Here is a 25421-nt window from a genome sequence, read left to right on the forward strand (position 1 = left end):
CGTCAAGACGGTGCACGCGGCGCCACGGCAAGCAATTTTTCAATTCCGCGGTCTTAATAAATACCATCCGGTCTTATTCTTGAAATAACAAAACGTAATATCTAAGTACCTACTTATTCCAGACAAAATGGACGTTGAATCAGGAAAGGATGATTTAAGTGTTGAAGATGGGAAATTGGTTGTTTTCGTCGATATTGCGTACAAGCTCGAACAGGCTGCAAGTAAGAAATATAATTTATTTGTCATATTTGTTTTATATCATTAGAACGCATTATTGTTACCATCATCCTATATAAAGTGAGCAGGATTGAATAATTTCAAATAATATTAGAGTATCATATTAAATCGAAGCTGCAAATAAATGTAAAGAAAAAATTAAGAATGTAAACATTAAACATCAATCGAAACAAACCATAGGTTAGTAAACATATATTAGCATTAACATCCAATATAATCTACGTCATCTATATTATATGAAATTAATTTGACCGCGATTCCATTATATGAATAAAATACATTTTGTTCTCCTAAAGTTCAAGTCCGGAAGTTTATTAAGTTACATACTTTGTAATTGCGACATACTCGTACATTAACAAATTCAGTTCTTTGTCACATTGCATATACACTATTTAATTATATTAAACCTAATAGTCTGCTGTGGCGCCTTTTTGGTACATTTTTTATACCTACATAACTACCCAAAATATAAACAATCTTGTTCGTATTCTTCCTTTCATGTGTTGTAGGTACACTTGTACACTTTCTATATTCTTCCTTTATCTTTTACATTGCATTAACGTATCAATTAAATTATGATTAGTACTATTAATGATAATATTTATGCTGACAACAATTTTAATGATTAGTATACACACGTATAAAATCTAATGAAATATTAATATTAAGATACGTTATAATAGGTTGATAGGAGTAATTATTCAAATAAAAAATGAATAATCTAGCAAAAGATTAACGTATGTGTTACTACGTGGAGCATTACATAAAAAAAGACGAAAGATATATAAGAAATATTTTCAATTATTATAGGAACTATGGGTGTATGTATATCTTATTTTTTATTATATTTTATTGTGTTGTATTATAATAAAACTTAAGAGTATTTTTCTTTGTTCACTTGATAAAGGCTAAAATATCAGTATGATAACAATGTGATAGACTAGATTTTTAAAATAGAAATTGGTACATTTCTACCGCCTGTTCAAATGTATGTGTATATAAGAATCACATTGTAACATTAACATAATTCAATTGGATAGGATTAGGATATGTTCTCTCCATGTAACATTAGGTAAGACAGTAACAATATTTAAAATAACAAATATTATTCCAAACATACAAAAACACAGGGTACTTGCATATTACGCATACTCATTGTAATAAAAAAGGAAACTTATTTACATAACCCGATGAACAACTTAAGGTCGACACCAATGACTCCATCTTTGAACAAAATCGTATAACATAGATGTATTTATAATCTATATATCATCCATTAAGATTGAATCTACGTGTTGGACAGATAACTCCGAGCACTGGTTTTCTTCTTTAAAACGAGAATTTTACAACCCACAAATTTAAGTATAACACCGTTGCGTAAATTTAATAATCTTACTTTCTGTTCTCTTCCAAGGAACATCAACATCTTACATCAAATAAATCTGAATAAATATATAGGTACCTAACATATATTAAATTTACAGATTATTTATAACAGAATAATACATCAACAAGAATAGTCTATGATATATATGCACAAAATATATTATATACCAATTGACCGTGGTAAGTATGTAAGTAAATTCGTCACATAGTATTCAACATTGGTAATCAACGTCTATGTGACAGATCGACCCATTGGCTTTGCGGCGTGATATTATATTTTCTACCGCATATATCACAGGGAGTGTTCTGAGGAATTGTTCGGATTAATACCAGCTACTGAGTTTCACCACCGTACCACCCGCCGAAACTGAAATACCATCCTGATCATCTGGATGAATGGCGGTCTTCCACAGTACGGTTTTCTAGAAACTTTTTGCCTCGCACAAGCACATTGTGGAATCACCTTCCAGCAATGGTATTTCCGAACCGATACGATATTGAAACCTTCAAGAAAAGAGCTTATTCCTTTTTAAAAGGCCGACAACATACATATAATTCCCCTGGTATTGCGGGTATGGGCGGCGGTAATCACTTAATGAGCCGCATGATCGTTTGTCTGTGTTATAAAAAAAAAACATAGGTAATAAATAACCGTACGAAATACCAAATATTATTAATGAGTATGGATGGATAATGCAAAAACTACTGAACGGATTCTGATGAAACTTTACAGTGATATATCTTATACATCTGAATAATATATAGGCTATAAATTTCACGCAGGTGAAACCGTAGGCACCCATAGTATTATACATATAGTAACAATAATCATGCGTCTAATTGCGTTGAATATCAAACCTTAATGAACCGAACTAAATAAATATGTAATAAGGTCTGGTATAATAGCCAATCAATGCAAATATTGTAGATATCGAGGCAGCTAGATGCGATAGAGAATGCAATATACAAGTGTTCGTCTTGATCTTTCTGCCCTATAGAGATATACATATATATATCTACCTACAAATCAACCTGTTACAATAATACTGTTATCATAGAAAAATATATTTAAATATGACATAAAAACAAAATTCTCACAAAACTATCTCTATTAAATTTCTTTAACAATCTGAAACCTTTTTCTTTATTAACAAATTATTAAAAAATAGCAAAGACAGGACAGTACAGCCACCTATATATTTTTTTATACATGATAGTGGAATGCTGCACCCGCCTGTGCTAACTGTTTACACTAAACAGCACCACATGTGTTGCTATTTCGTAGGACTAAGAAAGCAAGGACTAAGGTGACAATAGACAGTGAAATTACAGGATACTTTTTTTCGAACTATTTTAATGTTGTTGGTCGCAGTTGGGCTTCACACCTTCACCAAACGATAGGGGGCAAATGCAAATGACACTCCAAGCTCGTGGAAAAACTTATGGAGCGGCTGAAGGAAGTAACTCCTGCTGACGTATATATATTTCTTTAATCTGAGGGCACACTAGGGGTTTGAATCGTAATTTCGATCCCCATTTGAATTCGTCGGGGATCGATCGGAAGCCGGATACTGTCTTATCCTGTAATTTCATAAACTAATGCCAACGTACACGAGTATGATGATAGTGTCATCATAACTAATACATTAACTATTATTTAGGTTTCGTTTAATATTACTATATATATAGTATATTTTTTATTTGAAAAAACCACAGCATGCTTGTATTACAACACTATATTGCTAATGTTAAACATATCTAAATAAACTAAAGTTGAAAGATCATTATGAATTAATATTAAATTACACTATTGTAATGTGACAAACATTTTTTCTGCGAGATCATTGTATTGAGGTACTGTACAGATGACAGGTGGATCACGATCCAAATTAGATATGCATTGTTTTTAAATAGTTTGCAAGGATATATGAGTACATTAAAAAAAAGTCAGCTAGGGAGGACAATCTGTACGAATATAATTAAATAAAAACTTTGAAAATTATATTCGTTAGCGTCTTTAGAAATGGCAACGTAGGCATGATAGACAGGCAGCACCGGTATCACAAAATATATTCATGACATTCATCTCGTGGTCAGGGCTACTGATACTTACTGATGTACTCAGTACTAACATAGTAAGTAATACTTCAAAGTATGTTCACATGTATAGGCGCCACATTCCGTTTGAGAGGTCAGTTTTATCATATATAAAAACAAAGTAATTTTGACACTGCGATATATCGATAGTAAAAAATTAATTGGACAATACTTATATAGATAGTGTTATTATCTACTAAAAGTGTATTGGGGCATATGAAGTACTACGATACGCCAGTTCACGCGTAGCGTCGAATGTGTGCAGTAATTATTAAGTGACAAATTCCAATAATAAACAAAGTATACATACGATATATGTCTACTGCGATTTCTATGGATATTAAAGTGGAGTCTGAAGACCACTTAGATAAAAATGGATCGGCATTACATTTCGATATCAGTTGCAAGGTCCCAAATCATGGTAAGTAAATGGTTTATATTTCGTGGTGTAGTGACAGAGAGAGAGATAACAGTATACATTAACAATGTGTCCCACTCGTTGCCAGGATATCATAATGTGCGATAGGGAAACGAAACAGAATATACCAATGCCAGAGGAAAATATATCATTACTATACTAAGATAGTCGATTGTCCGGCATGTAAATAATAGCCATTACGCTTAAAATGTAATAATCACTAGCACTAACTTTACTGGAACATTAAAGAAGGTTTAAGATCTTCAGATTATTTTCAGTAAAAATCTCTTTGTTTTCTATGTTTCATTGTATATGAATTTTTACTAGTTAAAAATTTACTGAGTTCAAAATATTTTTTCATTTCCAGTAAAGATTTTGTTAAATTATTATATTTCAAGTCTTAGAAGATTATATTGTTAGAATCCTAATTGTCAGCAGGAAGGTTTTCTTAATTGAACAACCTTATTTAATTTCCGCTAAAAATGAATGCATTTCTATAATGCTGTGTGCAAGTATTTATTTTATGACAATTGCTATGTTTTTTGACAACAAAATGACCATGGGTGTTGCTAAATATATTGTTACAATCAATTTTATAATAATCATAATAATAGCAGATTATATGTATAATGTATATGTACTTAAAACATACATTGTGATTATGTTAATTGTTTTTTTATCTACACAAAATATTCATAATAATTGGTAGATCTAATGTACTTATACATTTCTATTTTTAGTAATAATAATACACACAATAAAAGCCTGCAGGTTAAAATTATAAGTACATACGCGGCATAATTTTTAAACCTAATTTATTTAGGTATACGGTAAAAGTTACGAAAATTGCGAGGACGGCGGAATTTTAAATTTCGCACACTTATAGTTAATGTAGAGATATTATAATTTCTGTTTATTAATGTTATACATATTGTATATATACTAATGTTTAATTATTTTTTATATATTACTGTTTATATACACTCATACACACCCTACGGAATGTGGGTATGGCAACCCCATCTAAGAGTCGTCACATTATTTTATTTTAGGCTCTTATATTCTATTTATATTCTTAGAGTTACTTATCAGATACATGGCACCGAACATCATTATGCTTTGTCAGCTAATAACACTGATAAGGGAATATTTAGGTAAAAACGTTTTTCAACAATTACAAGCCGAAATTAAAATATATATAAATTATATCGAGTACGTCATGATGTCAGTTATATTTTGCAGTCATCCACACCACTATTTAGCTCTGCTTAGCTTCGTACTAGATGGCACTGTGTGAATTATCAAAAATAAAAAATATATGTTCACCTGTCTGCTCGTTATCTTTTCATGACCAAGGAACATAATACTCTAAAGAGTTCATGACTAATCGGATGAGATGATGTATCTACCGCAACTGATAAACCTATTCCTAATATAATTCACTTTAGTATCATGTATTCAACTACCGACCTCCGTATTTATAGACCAAAGTCAATGTAGTAGGTTGGTCTATAAATACTAGATGGCGCTATTTACAATTTTCGTAATAATCCTTACATTGGGTACTTCATTAGTACTAAAAACAAACTACCTTCTTTTAATATATTTTTAAAATATAGGATTTTTTCTACGATAATGAATATTTATATGAATATATAATAGATTTTCGCATATATAATATAACTTTAATATTAATGTACCATAATTAAACAATTTTGAAGTTTTGGACTTTTGGCATTTATCATATATTACAATTAAAAAATAAAGATATGAAAAAATAAAGGTCACAAATATATATAATGGACTAATTACGTTATCATTGTAACAGTGTTAATTATTATTTTTAATGTCATGTACAGTTATACGTATGATAATAGTGAGATAAAAAATAAGTTCATAAACTTAAACCCGATAAAAATCGCACAAGAAAATATTCTCGAAGTACTAGTGTTAACAGCGAATTTTTCAAAATTTTTTAAATGAAAAGTATTTTAATCCGTCCTAGTTACACTTTATCTGCATATCAAATTTCATTAATATCTAGTCAGCCCTTTAGTCCTGAAAAGGTAACAAACAGACAGATTCTTAGAACAGAACAGTTTTTAACCCGGTTTACAAAAGCGTAGAAACTGGTCCGTCAGACCACTCTTCAAATGGAAAAAAACACATGACGGTCTCTAATAAAACATTAAAATGATATTGTGTTGAAAATTTTAATGCGTGCCTTTTAACTATAAAATTGGAGTGTCTGTTTGTGATATTGAAATAACCATTTTTTACTACATGCATACGGTACATACACCAAAGTATCATTTTTTTATAAATTTTGTCTATCTGTCTGTCTGTCTGTTTGTTCCGGCTAATCTCTGAAATGGCTGGACCGATTTTGACAGGACTTTTTTTGGCAGGTAGCTGATGTAATAAGGAGTCACTTAGGCTACTTTTATTTTAGAAAAATAAAGTTAAATTCCACGCGGACGAAGTCGCGAGCACAGCTAGTATACACATATATATTAATGGAAGAGCAACCCCTAATGAAATTGGTGGTCATTGGCATGACAGGTTAAAAAGGACTAATTGCTGAAAGGTTAAAAAGGAGAAAAGATTGTCATACGACTTTGTAGGTTATGATTTCAATGACTTACTTCAATATGCAGCATATATAAATATATTTATATATTTTCACCTGCATCAATATGCAGGTGAAAAGTGTATCTGTTGTCACATGCATAAAATTTAGTATTTGACGAATTATTAATTTTTTGCTACATATATACGCACTTGATGTTAACAATAAGTATGATTAATAAATAAAATTTTGCATTATTGTGTCTTAATACTCAGTATTATAGTAATTTTCTATCTATATCTAAACAGTACCAGACTTTAGTTGAAAACGAATGCCGGTATTGGTATCGCTACAAAGATTTCAGTGATTTCTGTAAGAAAGTTGCTGTATGTCCTGGTTCTCCCATGAAATGTAAAGTGAAAATATCTGTCAAAACATAATGCAACATAATTGTAACTACAAATTACTAAAGATAAGATAATTATATATTAGTATGTCTCGTGTACAACAAATATTTGGAAAACCCTTGCTAATGTTCTTAGGCAATCTTATCTGTTATCTCACCAGAACCGTAATTATATGGTACCTATTTGTTTTGTCGTGTAGTCAGAATTTACTGTCGTCCTATCGTCTCTGTTATACATTATAGACAAAAACTTGGACATTTTGTAAGATGTTTACTACATCCATATTTCCATATTCATTTTATAAATGTCAAAGTATGTTTGTATCTTTGTTACCTTTTCAATAAAAAGGGTGCTTTTTCAAAATTAAGTGAACAGTTAAAAATTAAATTAAACGTTAAATTAGATTTTTTCACAAAGACGTTCTAACTCAAAAAAGCCGACGAAGTCAAGGTAACACTACAAATCCATCATAACACCTTTTAATCGCAAAAGGCGATTAGGGAAACGACAGGAAACCCCTGAATTAAACTCAATACCAGACGTATTGTGTTCCACGTAATAATAACCGACTGCTTATAAGACTAGACCCTAGTATTTTCTGATTTAATGTTAAGAAACCTGTGCTCTGCAGTTGATTTTGAACAACTTGCTGAGCTCCTACGAGGAGCAGAAAACAGTTCAACCATAAATAATAAGTTGTAATAATTATAGTGATCAAGTCTATCAATTTAAATACGAATAGGATGTTTTTACTTTTTAATTTTCATTTGGTTTCCTAAAAAATGAAATAATATTTAATTAAAATGTTTCGTTCCAGTTCTCTTCTCTCAATTTTTAATATTTGAGTATGCAGGCCCATTTCTTAAAAATATTGCCATAAATGTTTGAAGGTCTCTTGATTTATTGATGTCTGATATATCAACGTTTTACTTTATACAGAAAGAGGTGGATGGATTAAAAAGAAAACCGCTGAAAATTATTCCAGTATCTTGAATGAAGCATGTGGCGCCATACGACCTGGCCGCCTTACCTTCATCCTAGGCCCATCTGGCGCCGGGAAAACTACTCTTCTGAAAATATTAGCTGGGAGAAAGTAAGTATGGTGAGAAATAACTATTATTTTACATTGCGAAATCTTCTACTCACAAAAACTTCACAAAAATTTGTTGTTTGGTTGTTTTATCATAACGTGTAAGGGCATTATACCTATTTTATAATTAAATTTGGAACGCATAACTTTCATTTGCCACCGACAAGAGCGTGGATGTTTATTCTTAAGTTCATAACTTAAGAATAAACATCCGAACGAATATTCAATTGTTTCTAGAATAAATTATAATTAACTGAAATGAAAAATATCATTACGGTATTTTATTTATCTTCAGAATTGAAAGTATGACTGATACAGTTTAAGTACCTACATAAATATAATGTAAATACAATAATGTTTTTCAGAAAGACAGGCGTAACAGGTTATTTACACGGTGCAGGTCGTAACTCGGTGCTTGTGAGTCAGAATGCTACGCTTTTGGATACGCTGACAGCAGGGGAGACGCTATTGTTTGCATCCAGACTCAAACTGCCCAACGTCAACAACCGCGAGCGGTCACATGCGGTATATTTTAATAACTATTGGACACAAAGTTGCCTATATTGCAAAGTTTTTTTATGCATAAGTTATCACATAATGGTGCACCCTTCTGCGCCCGAGGGGCGACCGTTGAATGATAGGATGAGCATGAAGAAAGGTCAGATAGTCTATGATAGCAAAAGTTTCCTGGGGATAAACGTGACATGTGAACGTGAACAGACAGAGCTAGTAATTACGTATTAATTAGTAAATACATTATTAAAAAACTTCTCCCTCTCATATGGTTTTATACAACATTTTTACCTACAGAAATGTATGTATATTTGTATTATACCAGACAATATATAATACATTACCTAAATAAAAGTATATTATCTATATACACCGTAAAGCCCACACTAGTTCCCCATCTAAAATATTAAAAAAATTACCTACGACATTTTCTATCTTTTTTGTACATACAAAGTAAAAACTTATATGATTGGCAACCCTAATTGGATATAGTAATGTTTATTGAAATTATGTGATCAGAATATTGAATTCATGGTCACGAAGTATTTATTACTTTTGACACTTAGATAATATTAGGTAGGTATATATAATATTATCTAATATAATAGTGACTGTAATAATTTCAAATTATACATTCTAAACAGAATTTTTCTACAGAGGCATAACATCTAATATAGTTTATATAGTCATTTGACATAGACTATAGTCGCAAAGAACAATAAAGAATGCTAAATTACTAATGCTAGGATACCATGGATCATAGTTTTTGATTTTTGGGTATATTGGAAAAAAGGTGTAAAATGGCAGTGAGGGGTTATTTTAAGGGTGCATATTTATTTTATTATGTGTATGTCATTTGTATATTTTTTGTAAATGTTTATAATATATGTATGTTTGTATTTTGATATATACCTAATTATTATTCACGTCTAAAATAGTTTTAACATTTCCTTTCATTCCCTTTCATTTACCTTCTTGTCCATTCTCCTCTACCCTAAGGTTGTCTGGTAGAAATTTATTAAGAGAAGAGATCGTCTTTTTCACTCAATAATTATGTTTCTGGTGCTAATAGGTAATAAATAAAAACAATATATTTTGCAGATATCAACAATATCATTACAGTTGGGTATACACGAGACACTGAATACTAGAGCAGGACATCTGTCTGGTGGTGAGAGAAAGAGACTTACCATTGCTTGTGAACTGTTAGCTGATCCTACCATACTATTATTAGATGAACCGACCAGGTTAGTTAAAATGGGACTGAGAGATAGTTACATTTAAAGTAAATTGGGGGCCGGTCGATTTACTGCCGAATATTGAAACGAAAAATTTCGAAATCATTTCGATATCTTAGAGAATGTAATTACAATGACCATGTTGGTAAATAGTTCTCTATAAATCTTGTTTATCTTAAATACTCGAACTTAGTATTTGTTTACAACTTAATTGTTTAAGTTGTAAACAAACCCTGTGAATAGATTTAAAAGATTTCTGAGCCCTCACACCTTCCAGTACCCTGTTCAATATGTGTTATATTGAAATGGATAATAATGATAATGCCACATTTAATCGTATCTTGTGCCATATAAAATCTGAAATAGTAAATAAGGGCATTAAATTGTGTTAGTAATTTTATTAAATATAATGAACAAATTATTTAAATAATTTAAGTACCTAATTTAAAAGTGCTGCTATTCCACAGTGGCTTGGACTCAGTATCATCCATGTCAGTGGCCCGAGCTCTACAAGCCATAGCTCGTAGTGGCCGAACTGTAGCCTGCGTCATCCATCAACCCTCTTCTCAACTGTTTACGTCAGCAGATGACGTGATACTGCTGGCGAACGGCCGCACTCTATACGCTGGATCTGTAGCTGACTTACCTGACACACTAGCCAAAGCTAACTTCGTATGCCCACAATACTATAATATGGCTGATTACTGTAAGTAATTAATGTTGTAGTTACCTATTAGAAAACATTCTAACAAAACATAAAAATATGCAAATTCATCACACTATTATAATTGAATTAAAAAGAAATACCTACATATATTCATATGTTTAAGCATATCTTATATATCAAATTCTCGTGTCACGATGTTAGTTACCATACTCCTCCCAAAAGCTTGATCGATTTTATGAAATTTTATATGCACATTCGGGAAGTTTTATTTTAAAATTCTTTAAGCAGATTCATAATTACAAAAATCTTAATTTAATTTATCCAACCATGTTAAGGAAAAAAAATTGCTAACTCTCTCATCGTACTAAGTACGTAGTAGTAAATTCTTTTATATATATATATATATATATATATATATAGTGTTATACAGAATCTTATATATTTAATGTAGAGTATTCTTCATGGCAGATACCTACTGTCAAATTCTTTTCTCAGTAAAACCCTAGCATGATTTGAACACTTTTCCAAAGTTACTTTTCTTTTCTACAGCGATGACGCGTTCTTTTAGCAGGCTCGTCCTCGCGTAGAGGGAGCTTCTCCCATTCGTGGAGTTAAAAACAAAGAGTACTCGGCATTGCTTGGACTCCTAATATGGACAATATCATTAAGTCACCAACCCCGTATTTGGTCTTTGCTAAAAAGACAAACAAAAGAATGCATAAACTCCTTCCTTCAAAATTACTGATACTAGATAGTATAGATCTAGATGTATGTGAAACAAAAAAACGCAAGACATAAACATACCTAGTAAATTTAACACAAAAGTCATGAGTTGGATGAATGAAGTACAAAGTGAAAGATAACTTTAGACGAGAAACAATAGGTACCTATATTATAATAAATATACCTATAAATATTACTACGTACATTGTAAACTATGACATATGTAAAAAATAAATTATATGCATAAAGTTCAATAAGTTGACATTTACTTAATAGGAATAATATACCTACCTATAATGATTTGTTGACGACGGCGACGGTAGCGTTGTATTAATTACTTTTGTATAGGGTCGCCACTGTCATATTGGATTCAAATGTATTCAATAATACATCAAATAAAACAGAACATTTTAGTCGCTTATGAATGTCTAGTTTATTGTATTAATATTTTTTCCGTGCCGTACAAATACTCGGTAGGTACTAAAAATATAATATACTACAGTAATGCCTCTGACTACCTCGATATATTATCCATTGATTTCAAAGTATAGGTATTTATTCAACTCTAAAAATAAATGAAATTACGTATTACTTGAATTGTATTTGTTGAAGAGTACCTATTTACTTAATGTACCTACATTGTATCGTTTAAGCCTTAAACAATACAATGTAAGGTACATTGAAGTACAACACGTCTATTAACATTGCCATAAGCTTTAACTTTAAGGAATATCAGTAGATTTGAAACATTAATTTTTACAGTACTAGAAATAGCGAGCGGTGAAAGCTCTGGCAACCTAACACTCCTGGAAACTGAAGCTAAAAGTTTTACATATGAAATGAAAAGAATTGCGAAAAATGACATCGAAGAGAAAAGTGGAAAAGGTAAGGTTATACATTTTGGACGATATGGAAGATTAACTGACTAAGGCTATAATTGTAATCATTATACAAAAGTTTTTTAAGTATTAAAGCTATAGGTAGCTTTAATACTTAAAAAACTACTTGTTATGTAATTCGTTTTAACGTTAGAAGGCATATCCAGAAACTCTACATTACTCTACGTAACTATAAAAATAAATTGATTGTTTGAAGATTAATCTTAGTAGTAAACAATTTTGAGTGTAAGGTAAGGGTACATTGCACTCAACATTAAAAATCGTGATTATGTAACTTTAAAACAATTTCGCAATAATAATGTGACAAATATGTATAAATTTTAGTGATAAATACGGAAGCGGAAGCTCTTCTAAATACACAAAGCACACAATCACATGGGTATGCGGCGAGTTCATCTCAACAACTAAGAGCTCTTCTTTGGCGTTGCTACATTGGGGCATTGAGAGATGTACACTTAACTCAAGTATGGAACACTTATTAAACAGTAATAATACTCTATATATCTTCACAACCATCATGATCAACCAGATGGTGTAATCAAGTGTCGACGTTATGATGAACAGAACACTTCACTTTCCTACATTTAGCTAGGTAAACTTATTTGAATTGTGGTGTCCGACCTGATACGAACTGACGACTTTTACGTTCTATTCTAAGACAAAGTAAAAAAGTAACGAGGCCACGACTTTCCTAGAAATAAAAACTGCCATTTAATAATATGTCGTTTAGTGTAGTCCTCTTGAATATATTGTATCTTGTACTAGCAACCCGTCCCAAACTTCGCACGAGCCCAATATTTGTTTAACATTTAAACAGTTCGACACATTTTAGTACGAGTAAGTAAAAACATTTTCGTAAATAATATGTTGTTTTAGAAGAAATATGATTACCATACAAAAAGTTATAATGAGTCAACTTTAAAAGTCCGTGACAAAATAGAAATATGTTGTCACGGACTCTTTTTAGAACTTTTACAGAAGAACAATTCTGGCATACTTTTAACATACGCGTAACTACGAGTATAACCGTTTACGCAGCGCACGCAAACGGAAGCATTAATTTTTCATTGCTGATCCGCTCCTATAGGTCGTATCGTAATGTTATATAGCCTATAGCAATCGACCTTCTTTTTGAAAGATTTTTTATAATATTTATGTATAAGTAATACAGATTACGAAATTTAAACAGATCCGGCTAGTCTGCCACTTGATAGTGGCGCTGCTGCTGGGGGCATTATACAACGGCGCAGGCGCCGATGCCGCCCGTGTTATGTCAAACACCGGTTGCTTGTTCTTCTTCTTACTCTTTTTGTTCTTCTCTAATGCCATGCCACCGATACACACATGTGAGTTATCATACCTACAACAGAAGAATTAACACTACGTTTTATGAGAGTTGGCGCCGCCGTGATAAGAATTTTATCAAAATTAATTCTATATCTTTTCAAATTAAAAGAAAAGTGTTTTATTTTAATTAAGGCGTGCTTATGAAATAATATCTATTTTTAAGCTATATACTATTATTTTACTAATGTGATACTATTTTTGCAGTTCCTGTTGAAGCATCAGTTGTTCTACAAGAGCATTTGAATAAATGGTATTCTCTGACAACATACTGCGTTTCCAAAGTCTTAGTAGATTTGCCCGTACAGGTAAGCTTTGTTCTAGAAATCAGGACATACTAATTAAATAAGAGGCTGGTATAACCCCTATTTATGGCTAAGAAGGTACCATAAATTAACTCAGTACCATAATTCTTAACTCAAGTAGGTATATAACTAGTTTTTCATTAAAACAATTTATTAAAATCGATAATAACATCACTTAGATAGAAGTCCACATGATAGATACTCAATATATAAGAGAACATTTGCTACCTATCATTACTCACATCATCAATTCTTCTCTACTCTCCTCCGAATTTCCTACATCCTGGCTTAAAGCATTTGTGCTTACCCTTCCTAAAGTTTCCTCCCCACAACTCCCTAAGGACTTTAGACCTATTTCAATCCTGCCCTTCCTCTCAAAAATTTTAGAAGCTGTTTCCCACAAACAATTATCTGCTTTTGTATTGACTAACAAACTGTTGAGTCCTTACCAATCAGGTTTTCGTCCTGGACACAGCACTACTACTGCTGTACTGAAAATCACCGAGGATGTGAGGGAGGGCATGGAACAATCCAAATTAACTGTTCTGGTCTTGGTTGATTTTTCCAACGCATTTAACACGGTTGATCACGACATCCTACTCGCCATCCTTGCACATCTTGGGATTTCATCATCAGTCGTGAAATGGTTTGCCTCTTATCTTCGTGGTCGTCAGCAAGCAGTCCGTGTAAGCCAGTCTTTTTCTGACTGGTGCGAGCTTATCGCTGGCGTTCCACAAGGCGGAATTTTATCTCCTTTACTTTTTTCTATCTTTATTGATTTTATCACTACAAATCTCAAATGCTCTTATCATCTATATGCGGATGATCTTCAGGTATACTCTCAAGCTGTAGCTTCTGAGCTTGGTGAGGCCATCGATCATTTGAATATTGATCTCGATCATATTCTCAAATGGTCCAAAAAGTTTGGTGTTTCTATTAATCCTTCCAAGTGTCAGGCTATAATCCTTGGAAGCAAACAACAACTTAGCAAAATTGAGTTTGGCACTTTGCCTCCAGTTCTCTTCGGCAATCAAACTATTACCTACAGTGCGCATGTTAAAAACATCGGCTTGTTGATGGACAGTACTCTTAGCTGGAACAAACATGTTAACGAGATCAGTCGTAAAACTACAGTGACACTACGTAACTTATACAGGCTTAAAAATTTCCTCCCCATAAGTACCAAAATCCTGCTTATTCAATCCTTACTCCTTCCCACCATTGATTACGCCGATGTGTGTTGCTCTGACATGAATGTAGATCTTTTAAACAAATTGGATCGTCTTATCAACAACTCTATCCGGTTTATTTTTAATCTCCGCAAATTCGATCATATCTCTTCTTATCGTTCTCAGCTTAAATGGCTACCTATCCGCTATCGTAGGAATGTCCGTATGCTTTGTACTCTCTATTCCATTCTATATGATCCAAATTCTCCTGATTATATTAAGAATAAATTTCATTTCCATGGGGACAACACCAATCACTGTATTCGTACATCCAGAAAATTTTTACTTCATATCCCGGCTCATTTGTCCGGTTTCGTCCACTATTCTTTCGCCATTCAGGCAATCAAACTTTGGAATGACTTACCTCTTGATATCAAAACTGCTACGAATAAATTATTTGAATTTATAACTTTCTCTCTTCTCTGAATTCACTTTTTTTCCATTTAACTCTCTTTAGTTCTGTGACTGTCAGACTATTTGGTATATATTTAAGTTTATTGCATATATATGCATATATTTATGTGTATATAGGTATCATATTTGTATATATATATATATAAACACCTCTTTGGGCACTTTGTTGATCACGCCACAAGCGAAACACTTGCTGATTCCACCTTTTGCACTGAATAACTTCACACCTATCGCGTATATCTCAGGCGGTATGGCAACGTCGCATTCTATTTTGCGATGCGGCCATATATATTCGTCGATAGTACGATATACTCGACACTTTTTTTACTAATAATTCGTGACTGAATGGCTCCGAACGGCTAAATTTTTGGTATACACAAAGACTTTTTGGCTCTGAATATATTCCAAAAATCAATTAATTATGTTGATCACTTTATATACTCGTCCTTACTGCGATACTTATTTTCATCCGAATATATATAGATACCGTAACGGTCTATCAATTATGAATTTATTAATTTACTAATGTAGATAATTTATATTCGCAATGCTCCATACATGCAAGCTCCAGCAACGGTGGAGGCAGGGTCCCCCCTGCACCGTACACCGCACCTCGCGCACACAAACAAATTAGATATTTTTTGAATACACAAAGACTTTTTGGCTCTGTATATATATTTCAAAAATCAATTAATTGTGTTGATCACTTTATATACTGGTCCTTACTGCGATACTTATTTTAATCAGAATATATATAGATACCGTAACGGTCTATCAATTATGAATTTACTAATCTAGATATTTTATATTCGCAATGCTCCATACATGCAAGCTCTAGCAACGGTGGAGGCAGGGGGGAGCACCGTACACCGCACCCCGCGCACATAAACAAATTAGAATAAATTAAATTCATAAGATTATTTATATATTTCGACTGCCTCGGTGGTCACACCGCTTTACATCCGATGGTCACGGGTTCGATTTCTCGCACGGTGCAAACATTTGTACTCATCGGTCATCGATTGTTTTCATCGGTCTGGGTGTTTTATATGTATATTATATATGTATTTACAAAATAAAAATATCTATTTATATCAGTTCAGTATCAGTCTGTGTTAATTGTCCAGGGCTATTTATTATATTTTTATAAACGGTTATCTTTTTCCATCGCACCGCTCGCTATCGACAGTGAATTCATAGAAATGTCACTCTAAAAACAAAAATAGTTTTGTGTTTTGTATTTCAAATACTAAATGCAAAATAGGTATTTTCAAAATACTTTTTCAAAATAAAGTACCTTTTGAATTTTTGTCCAAACCTCAGATATTTTATTTATTTTAGGTATATCAATCATTACATAGTGTAGTATAAAACAAAGTCGCTGTCGCATCTAACAGTACATAAACAAAGAAAGAAGACTTTTTGGCTCTGATACCGTAACGGACTATCAATTATGAATTTATTATACCTAATCTAGATATTTTATATTCGCAATGCTACGTACATTGTAATATGCGCCTCCATTCATTGTAACGGTGGAGGGACTAAATAGTTGAATAAAACTGAATAAGCAGTTGCTCCACTCTATAGGTATGCGTCGTCGTCGTATGCTGTTCATTTTTTCACTCGTTTTGGCGCCAAGAGAGGGTCACATAGTCGTGGTCAAGTTAAGAACTTATAATTTAATTTTAATGACAATAGATACAAGTAAAAAGTAGGTATTATATTAATGTACGTAAGTACTGTACTTAAAAATATTTATTCTTTATTGTACATTTGAAAAACTTAACACTTAAGGACTTGTACATATACACGTACATACTGCCATTTTCTCTTAAAGACATCCAGAGAAGCACTATTTATCAAATACGCGGGGTGCACCGACCTTTGACCTTATAACACCTGATTCGCGCGTAACGAATTACATTGCTACTTACATTACTATTTTATAGTGGATATTTCACTATAAAATATTATTATTTCTTTAGATTATGACGTAATAACATAGTTTACATGATTTTAAGGGAAACATACGATAAAAAAAATTCCCGTAAAATGTAAAAGATAAAAAATGGTTATTGTTGGTTATCCTTAAGAGATAGACATATACCATCACGGACTTTTTTGTTGACCTTATATTGATACATCTCGAAGCACTAGACAATACGCATTTTCATTAAACAGTAGTGTATTTTTATTTATTTATTTAACTTTAATGCACAAAAAAATTTGTACATGTGGTGGACGTAATATCTTGCCGCGTTAATTACCAGGCAACTATGAGTGGTGCAGAAAAAGATTATTGGCGGTGCACTAATATAAATAAGAAATGTCAAAAAAAGATATATAAATACAAAGCAAAATATAAATTTTTATAAAAAAATAACAATATACATACATAAATATATATGTAAATATAACCCATAAATGTATAAATATTCTATATAAATGAATACATAATGATCCGATAATCAAATTATAAGTACAGTCTCAAATTGAAAGTAAGAAAAACATATAGAGAGAACTATAGGGATATAACAGAAAGATGTGAAAAAAGGAGAAGGACAGTAAAAAAGTTACAAATTTAAATAATGTTCCCGCAATTTCTGTTTACATGAATTTATTACATTATTATATATATTAGGCATACGACTAGCCTTATGACTGTTACTTTTTTTTTAATCTATACATCTATACATGTAAATAAAATTGGAGTGTCTGTTTGTAATATTGAAATAACCGTTTTTTACTACTTGCATATGAATATAAATACGGTACATACACCAAAATAACATATTTTACAAGTTTTGTCTGTCTGTCTGTCTGTTTGTTCCGGCTAATCTCTGAAATAGCTGGACCGATTTTGACGGGACTTTTTTTGGCAAGTAGCTGATGTAATAAGGAGTAACTTACGCTACTGTTATTTTAGAAAAATAAAATAAATTTTCACGCGGACGAAGTCGCTTTGGCCAGCTAGTCTATAGATATACCGAGATTTAATATTTAAGTTGCTATTATGTTGTTGACAAAATTTTACTGTAATGTTACTATTACATTATCCTACACAATTTGTATTATTTTGGATGAATAAATAAATAAATAAATAATAATCTATACATCTATACATATAAGTAAAATTGGAGTGTCTGTTTGTAATATTGAAAAAACCGTTTTTTACTACATGCATATGAATATATATAAGGTACATATACCAAAATAACTATTTTTATAATTTTTGTCTGTCTGTCTGTCGGTCTGTTTGTTCCGGCTAATCTCTGAAATGGCTGGACCGATTTTGACGGTACTTTTTTTGGCAGGTAGCTGATTTATAAGGAGTAACTTAGGCTACTTTTATTTTAGAAAAATAAAGTTAAATTCCACGCGGACGAAGTCGCGGGAACAGCTTGTTTTTAATAAAAACGGTTTATTTGATAGAAAAAACATCTTTTTTGTGGTACTTGAGAATGTTGAAGCCTGTTGTTTGTAATATTGAAATAACCGTTTTTTACTACTTGCATATGAATATAAATACGGTACATACACCAAAATAACATATTTTACAATTTTTGTCCGTCTGTCTGTTTGTTCCGGCTAATCTCTGAAATGGCTGGCCGATTTTGACGGGACTTTTTTTGGCAGGTAGCTGATGTAATAAGGGTACTACCTAGTAACTTAGGCTACTTTTATTTTAGAAAAATAAAGTTAAAAACCACGTGGACGAAGTCGCGGGAACAGCTAGTGTATAATATATTAGAGATACCTACGTGTTTTTTTATTGATGACTAGCTGTACACGGGATTTCGTCCGTGTGGAATTTAACTTTATTTTTCTAAAATATAAGAAGTTAAATTCCACGCGGACGAAGTCGCGTGTACAGCTAGTTGTCGGTAGTCTAGCGATTTAGCTAGCACACTGCTTTGATTCCTGCTTGGTGGTCGAGGGTTCGTTTCCTCGCACGCTGCAAACATTTGTATTCATGAGTAGGATTGTTTGTAACGGTCTGGGTGTTTTCTATGTATAGATAATAACGAAAAAAAAATCTTTATTACTATTATTATTAAATGGTACACAGGTAAACTACTAACTAGGCCATATTGGTGTTGTTTGTTATGGTGAAAAAACTAGTATATATATAAGTTACACGTACAATTTCAAAGACTTATTTCTTCAAAACTACTGGCCATTCTGAAATAAAACTTTAGGGTTTGTATATGTAATGTTTGCATATAAAATATGATTAAAGGTTACCAGTGTATTTACACTTTTACTGAACAAACAGAGTTGTTTAATACTGAAAATATTGTGTGGAAGGCATCAATTACTTTCAGTGCATGTATAGCTTTTCTCTTTTCCTAATTATTATTATTATTAAGTTTAAAGTGGTTGAATTTTACGTAAGGGGTATTTATACATTATTTCTAATTTACCATTTATTTTAAGTTTTTTAAACTCTATTCATCGAGACCTATCTAATGAGTCCAAACACGATATTTCTGCTGTAAGTTTTCGAAGAGTATGTTCATCATCTGATAATACTGGTGCCAGCATGAAGTCAAGGTTAACAGATAACTAATTACTTTTATTTCGTCAAAATCTTTAGATTACGTATAATAAATTCATAATATCGCTACCTATTCAAATCAAAACAAGTATTAGGTACTTCATGTACTAGTATATAAATTCATCAACACACAAGTAAATGATTTTTAAATATATTCAGAGCCAAAAAATCTTTGTGCATTTAAAAAATTTTGCCGATACGGATTCACTATTGCAGGAAATTGTTGAAAAAATATATATCGAGTATCTACTACTATCGACGAATACATTTGGCAACAACGCATGGTCTCGGCCGGAACGGCAACATCGCATATTAGAATACAAAGATAGTGGTAGAACGCGGAACGGCAACATGTTGCCGTTCAACCACGCTACCGTTATAGTGGTAGAAAGAGAGAGACAGTGGAATCAGCAATATCTACGGATCGTGGCTGGATCAACTAAGTGTGCAAGTTTATATAAATGTATATATATATATACATTTGTCTTTAATTCAAAGGAAATATAAATAATGAACGCATCACATTTAAAACAGTATAAATAGTTAATAATTTAATAATAAGTTAATAGTTTAATTAGTACGTACGTAATATTATCACATGGTAACAGCACGTATTATGGCAAAAATAAACATCGGCTGATTTGAAAAGATTTATTATAGTAATAATAGTAATCTCAAGACAATTCACACAGCTTCGTCTAGACCCAAGTTAAGCTAGCTGAAGATTATGTTATGGGTACTAGACAACTGATATAAATACAAAGATTTTTTGTGGTAAATACATATATATTATCTATACATAGAAAACACCCAGACCGTTACAAACAATCATACTCATGAATACAAATGTTTGCAGCGTGCGAGGAATCGAACCCTCGACCACCAAGCAGGAATCAAAGCGGTGTGCTAGCTAAATCGCTAGACTACCGATAACTAGCTGTACACGCGACTTCGTCCGCGTGGAATTTAACTTCTTATATTTTAGAAAAATAAAGTGAAATTCCACACGGACGAAATCCCGTGTACAGCTAGTCATCAATAACAAAACACGTAGGTATCTCTAATATATTATACACTAGCTGTACCCGCGACTTCGTCCACGTGGTTTTTAACTTTATTTTTCTAAAATAAAAGTAGCCTAAGTTACTCCTTATTACATCAGCTACCTGCCAAAAAAAATCCCGTCAAAATCGGTCCAGCCATTTCAGAGATTAGCTGGAACAAACAGACAGACGGACAAAAATTGTAAAATATGTTATTTTGGTGTATGTACCGTATTTATATTCATATGCAAGTAGTAAAAAACGGTTATTTCAATATTACAAACAACAGGCTTCAACATTCTCAAGTACCACAAAAAAGATGTTTTTTCTATCAAATAAACCGTTTTTATTAAAAACAAGCTGTTCCCGCGACTTCGTCCGCGTGGAATTTAACTTTATTTTTCTAAAATAAAAGTAGCCTAAGTTACTCCTTATAAATCAGCTATCTGCCAAAAAAAGTACCGTCAAAATCGGTCCAGCCATTTCAGAGATTAGCCGGAACAAACAGACCGACAGACAGACAGACAAAAATTATAAAAATAGTTATTTTGGTATATGTACCTTATATATATTCATATGCATGTAGTAAAAAACGGTTATTTCAATATTACAAACAGACACTCCAATTTTATTTATATGTATAGATGTATAGATTATTATTTATTTATTTATTTATTCATCCAAAATAATACAAATTGTGTAGGATAACGTAATAGTAACATTACAGTAAAATTTTGTCAACAACATAATAGCAACTTAAATATTAAATCTCGGTATATCTATAGACTAGCTGGCCCCAGCGACTTCGTCCGCGTGAAATTTTATTTTATTTTTCTAAAATAACAGTAGCGTAAGTTACTCCTTATTACATCAGCTACTTGCCAAAAAAAGTCCCGTCAAAATCGGTCCAGCTATTTCAGAGATTAGCCGGAACAAACAGACAGACAGACAGACAAAACTTGTAAAATGTGTTATTTTGGTGTATACCGTATTTATATTCATATGCAAGTAGTAAAAACGGTTATTTCAATATTACAAACAGACACTCCAATTTTATTTACATGTATAGATGTATAGATTAAAAAAAAAGTAACAGTCATAAGGCTAGTCGTATGCCTAATATATATATAATAATGTAATAAATTCATTTAAACAGAAATTGCGGGAACATTATTTAAATTTGTAACTTTTTTACTGTCCTTCTCCATTTTTCACATCTTTCTGTTATATCCCTATAGTTCTCTCTATATTTTCTGTTTTTCTTACTTTCAATTTGAGACTGTACTTATAATATGATTATCAGATCATTATGTATTTATTTATATATAATATTTATACATTTATGGGTTATATTTAAATGAATTTAATCGATAAAATCGTTGTTAAGTATTAAATTAATTTTAAGTGATATTAACTATTATATTATGCATAAAAAATATTTGTAATAATAAAGAAAATACATTTAAAATGTTTTACTTGTTGTGTTAGTTATTTATAAGATCTTACTATAATTGTTAGCTGCTTTACAATTTAGAAAGTACAATAGGTAATGTAAATTAAAATTAATTGAATACTTAACAACGTTTTGTTCGATTAAATTCATTTAATTATTAAAATAGTTAATTTAAAATTAGAATATAGACAAAAAAAAATACCAAAAAAAATCGGTGGCGGGAATCGAACCTTGAGCGTCCGTTTGGTAAGTTGATTCAAAGGCTTATTAAAATCAAAATTCAAAATTCAAAGGCTTATTTCTTCGAAATTACTGGTCATTTTGAAATAATACTTAGGGTTCGCATACCTTTATCGGATACTACTACTACACGGAGTTTCGTCAAAATAAAATATCTAGGTTAGGTATAATAAATTCATAATTAATAGACCGTTACGGTATCTGTATATATTCGGATCAAAACACTATACTATGAAATAAGAACGAGTATGTAAATTGATTAACACAAGTAATTGATTTTTGAAATATATTCAGAGCCAAAAAGTCTTCTTTCTTTATTTATGTACTTGTTAGATGCGACAGCGACTTTGTTTTATACTATACTATACTATACTATGTAATGATTGATATACCTAAAATAAATAAAATATCTGAGGTTTGGACAAAAACTCAAAGGGTAATTTATTTTGAAAAAGTATTTTGAAAATACCTATTTTGCTTTTAGTGTTATAGTACTTTAACTGATATGTTTTAAGTAACAATGTTTAATTATAATTAATACTACTGCACCAACACTCCGATCGTGCAAAAAAATTTGCTGTTTCATTATTTTTTAGTTCAATTAGTGGTCTACCTAAGTCCTGGGCTAAGGGGGGGAGAGTCATGACGCCCCCATGACTCCCATGACCTCCATGACGCTCCCCCCTGGATCCGCCGTTGCGTCTTCTCTTTATTCGCTTAGTAACGTTGTTACAAAAGAAAAGATTCCCGTCCAAAAAAATAATAAGTATTGAGGTTTGATCTGGAGTCACGTTACTCCAGACTGATTTCTATGAATATTTAGATTAGATAGACTATTATTCTTGAAATACTAGCTAGACATTATTAAGTTACTGTAGCCATAATGTAGTAGCCCAAACGTGCCAATGAGGAAGCCCTTGGCAAATGCTGCACCCTGATTGGCCCGTTTGAATTGGATCAAGAACTGCTCGTATGCCAAAAAGGTGGATATATATATATATATATATTGTATATATATTGTATATATATTTTTGTTCTGTTTATATTTTGTTGCATTTTGTTTATGTTTATAATTTTGCACCGCCAACAATTATTCTCTGCACCACCTATGGTTGACTGGTAGAAAATACCGCATGGTGTTAAGTCCGCCAAATGTACTATACTATATATTATATTGTGTGCATTAAAGTTAAATAAATAAATAAATAAATATTGGAGTTTTGTATCCGAATTTATTTTGTTTGTTTGATCGTGAACTGCCCTCACGATAGTAACCAGACATCATATTGGTAGACAAAAATGCCTCACGTCTTTTGAAAACATTCTAGAATTTGAGCACAAAATACGAGTAGTTCCTAATAACAAATACGAGTAGTACTTAAGTTTATTAGAAGTTTGTAGAATTTATAAATAACATTTGCAATACTAATGACATTAGCCAAGCGTTACGGATCCGTATGTCATGAAAGTTTATATATTACAGTAACCAGCTAGAACTTGCACCATTATAGGGCTTATACCTCACAATTATTACTGACCGTTACTACCATCAAATTATTTAATTAACATTTCAGCTACTATGTGCAACCCTGTTCGTGTTCCCAGCGTGGTACCTCACATCACAGCCGTTAGATTTAAACAGAATGGGACTGGCGTGGTTCATATGCGTCCTACTCACCATACTAGCTCAAACATTTGGACTTGCTGTAGGAGCCGCGTGTGGCGTTAAGGTATTCATCATTAATTATTATGGATTAAAAAAATATATTTTCAATGTTTGGTACTCAATCTTTTCTAATAATATATAGAGGTTTTGGGTTTGGATAATTGATGTAATTTACGGTACGATGATCCGATTTTGAATGTCTTGTCGTTTTAGATACTCCGTTTATTAAGGAAGGAAAAATGTGTAACAGAAATTACACATATCAACTATGACTTTTAAAAATGACAAATAAAGAACTTAATGCACAACCTACAAATTATTATTACCTTTGATTAACAAATAGGACACTATTTTTAGCAGAATACATATTCACATGTATATTAGAAGTTTTTAAATTTTACATATGCTGTTAAGACTTCCGTAATGGACGTATGTATATTTTTTCTTTTATTTTCAGCTCGGACTATTCGTTATCCCGGCAGCAAACATACCAATGCTCATGTTCTCCGAATTCTTCATTCCTTACCGTGAGATACCGGTCTACCTCCGTCCTTTTGCCGCCATATCATATTTTCGTTACTCCTTCGATGCATTTCTGGAGACGGTATACGGACTAGAACGGCCAAAGCTTCCGTGTTTAACAGAAATATTCTGTATGTTTAGAAAACCAGAAGATTACCTAGAATATCTCGGTATTTCCAGGGATATTAATAGAGATATAATAGCTTTAATAGTGTGGATAATTTTTGTACAAATACTACTAATCTCAGTTTTACTGTTCAGAGTTTACAGAGCCTGTAGATAGTGATCGAATAAGGTGCCTAACCTTATTTACGAGTTTAACAAGAATGAAAGCCCTATATATGAGTACATTGCAAATATTTTATACAGAGGTGTTACAGTTAATACCATGTATAAAAGA

At 31.8% G+C, this 25421-nt stretch overlaps 1 protein-coding gene across 5 annotated transcripts; it reads left to right on the forward strand.

The window, feature by feature from the left end:
- On the forward strand, positions 1-25366 carry LOC131841886 (ATP-binding cassette sub-family G member 1-like). Of its 5 annotated transcripts, none has more exons than XM_059190247.1 (11): positions 1-221; positions 8054-8207; positions 8570-8729; positions 9819-9964; positions 10423-10661; positions 12108-12230; positions 12569-12708; positions 13434-13590; positions 13796-13896; positions 24408-24563; positions 24957-25366. In XM_059190247.1, exons 1-11 carry the CDS (start codon positions 128-130, stop codon positions 25302-25304), a joined length of 1818 nt encoding a protein of 605 aa, XP_059046230.1. In that variant the 5' UTR covers positions 1-127; the 3' UTR covers positions 25305-25366. The 5 variants fall into 5 exon arrangements, with proteins under 5 accessions (XP_059046230.1, XP_059046232.1, XP_059046231.1 ...); XM_059190249.1 differs by having other exon boundaries at positions 141-221; positions 8054-8216; positions 8574-8729; XM_059190248.1 differs by lacking the exon at positions 1-221 and adding an exon at positions 3977-4141 and having other exon boundaries at positions 8054-8216; positions 8574-8729.
- The last annotated feature ends 55 nt before the right edge of the window (positions 25367-25421 follow it).

Source organism: Achroia grisella, unplaced genomic scaffold (assembly GCF_030625045.1).
Source record: "Achroia grisella isolate CSIRO2021 unplaced genomic scaffold, CSIRO_AGI_Agris_v1 utg204, whole genome shotgun sequence".
NCBI classification, from domain to species: domain Eukaryota; kingdom Metazoa; phylum Arthropoda; class Insecta; order Lepidoptera; family Pyralidae; genus Achroia; species Achroia grisella.

Excerpts from the sequence above, each read along its gene's own strand:
- LOC131841886 (XM_059190246.1), top strand. The coding sequence starts at position 4,036 with ATGTCTACTGCGATTTCTATGGATATTAAAGTGGAGTCTGAAGACCAC. Across the intron at positions 4,142-8,053 it reads TTGCAAGGTCCCAAATCATG|AAAGAGGTGGATGGATTAAA; the intron begins GTAAGTAAATGG and ends TACTTTATACAG. Across the intron at positions 8,208-8,569 it reads AAAATATTAGCTGGGAGAAA|AAAGACAGGCGTAACAGGTT; the intron begins GTAAGTATGGTG and ends AATGTTTTTCAG.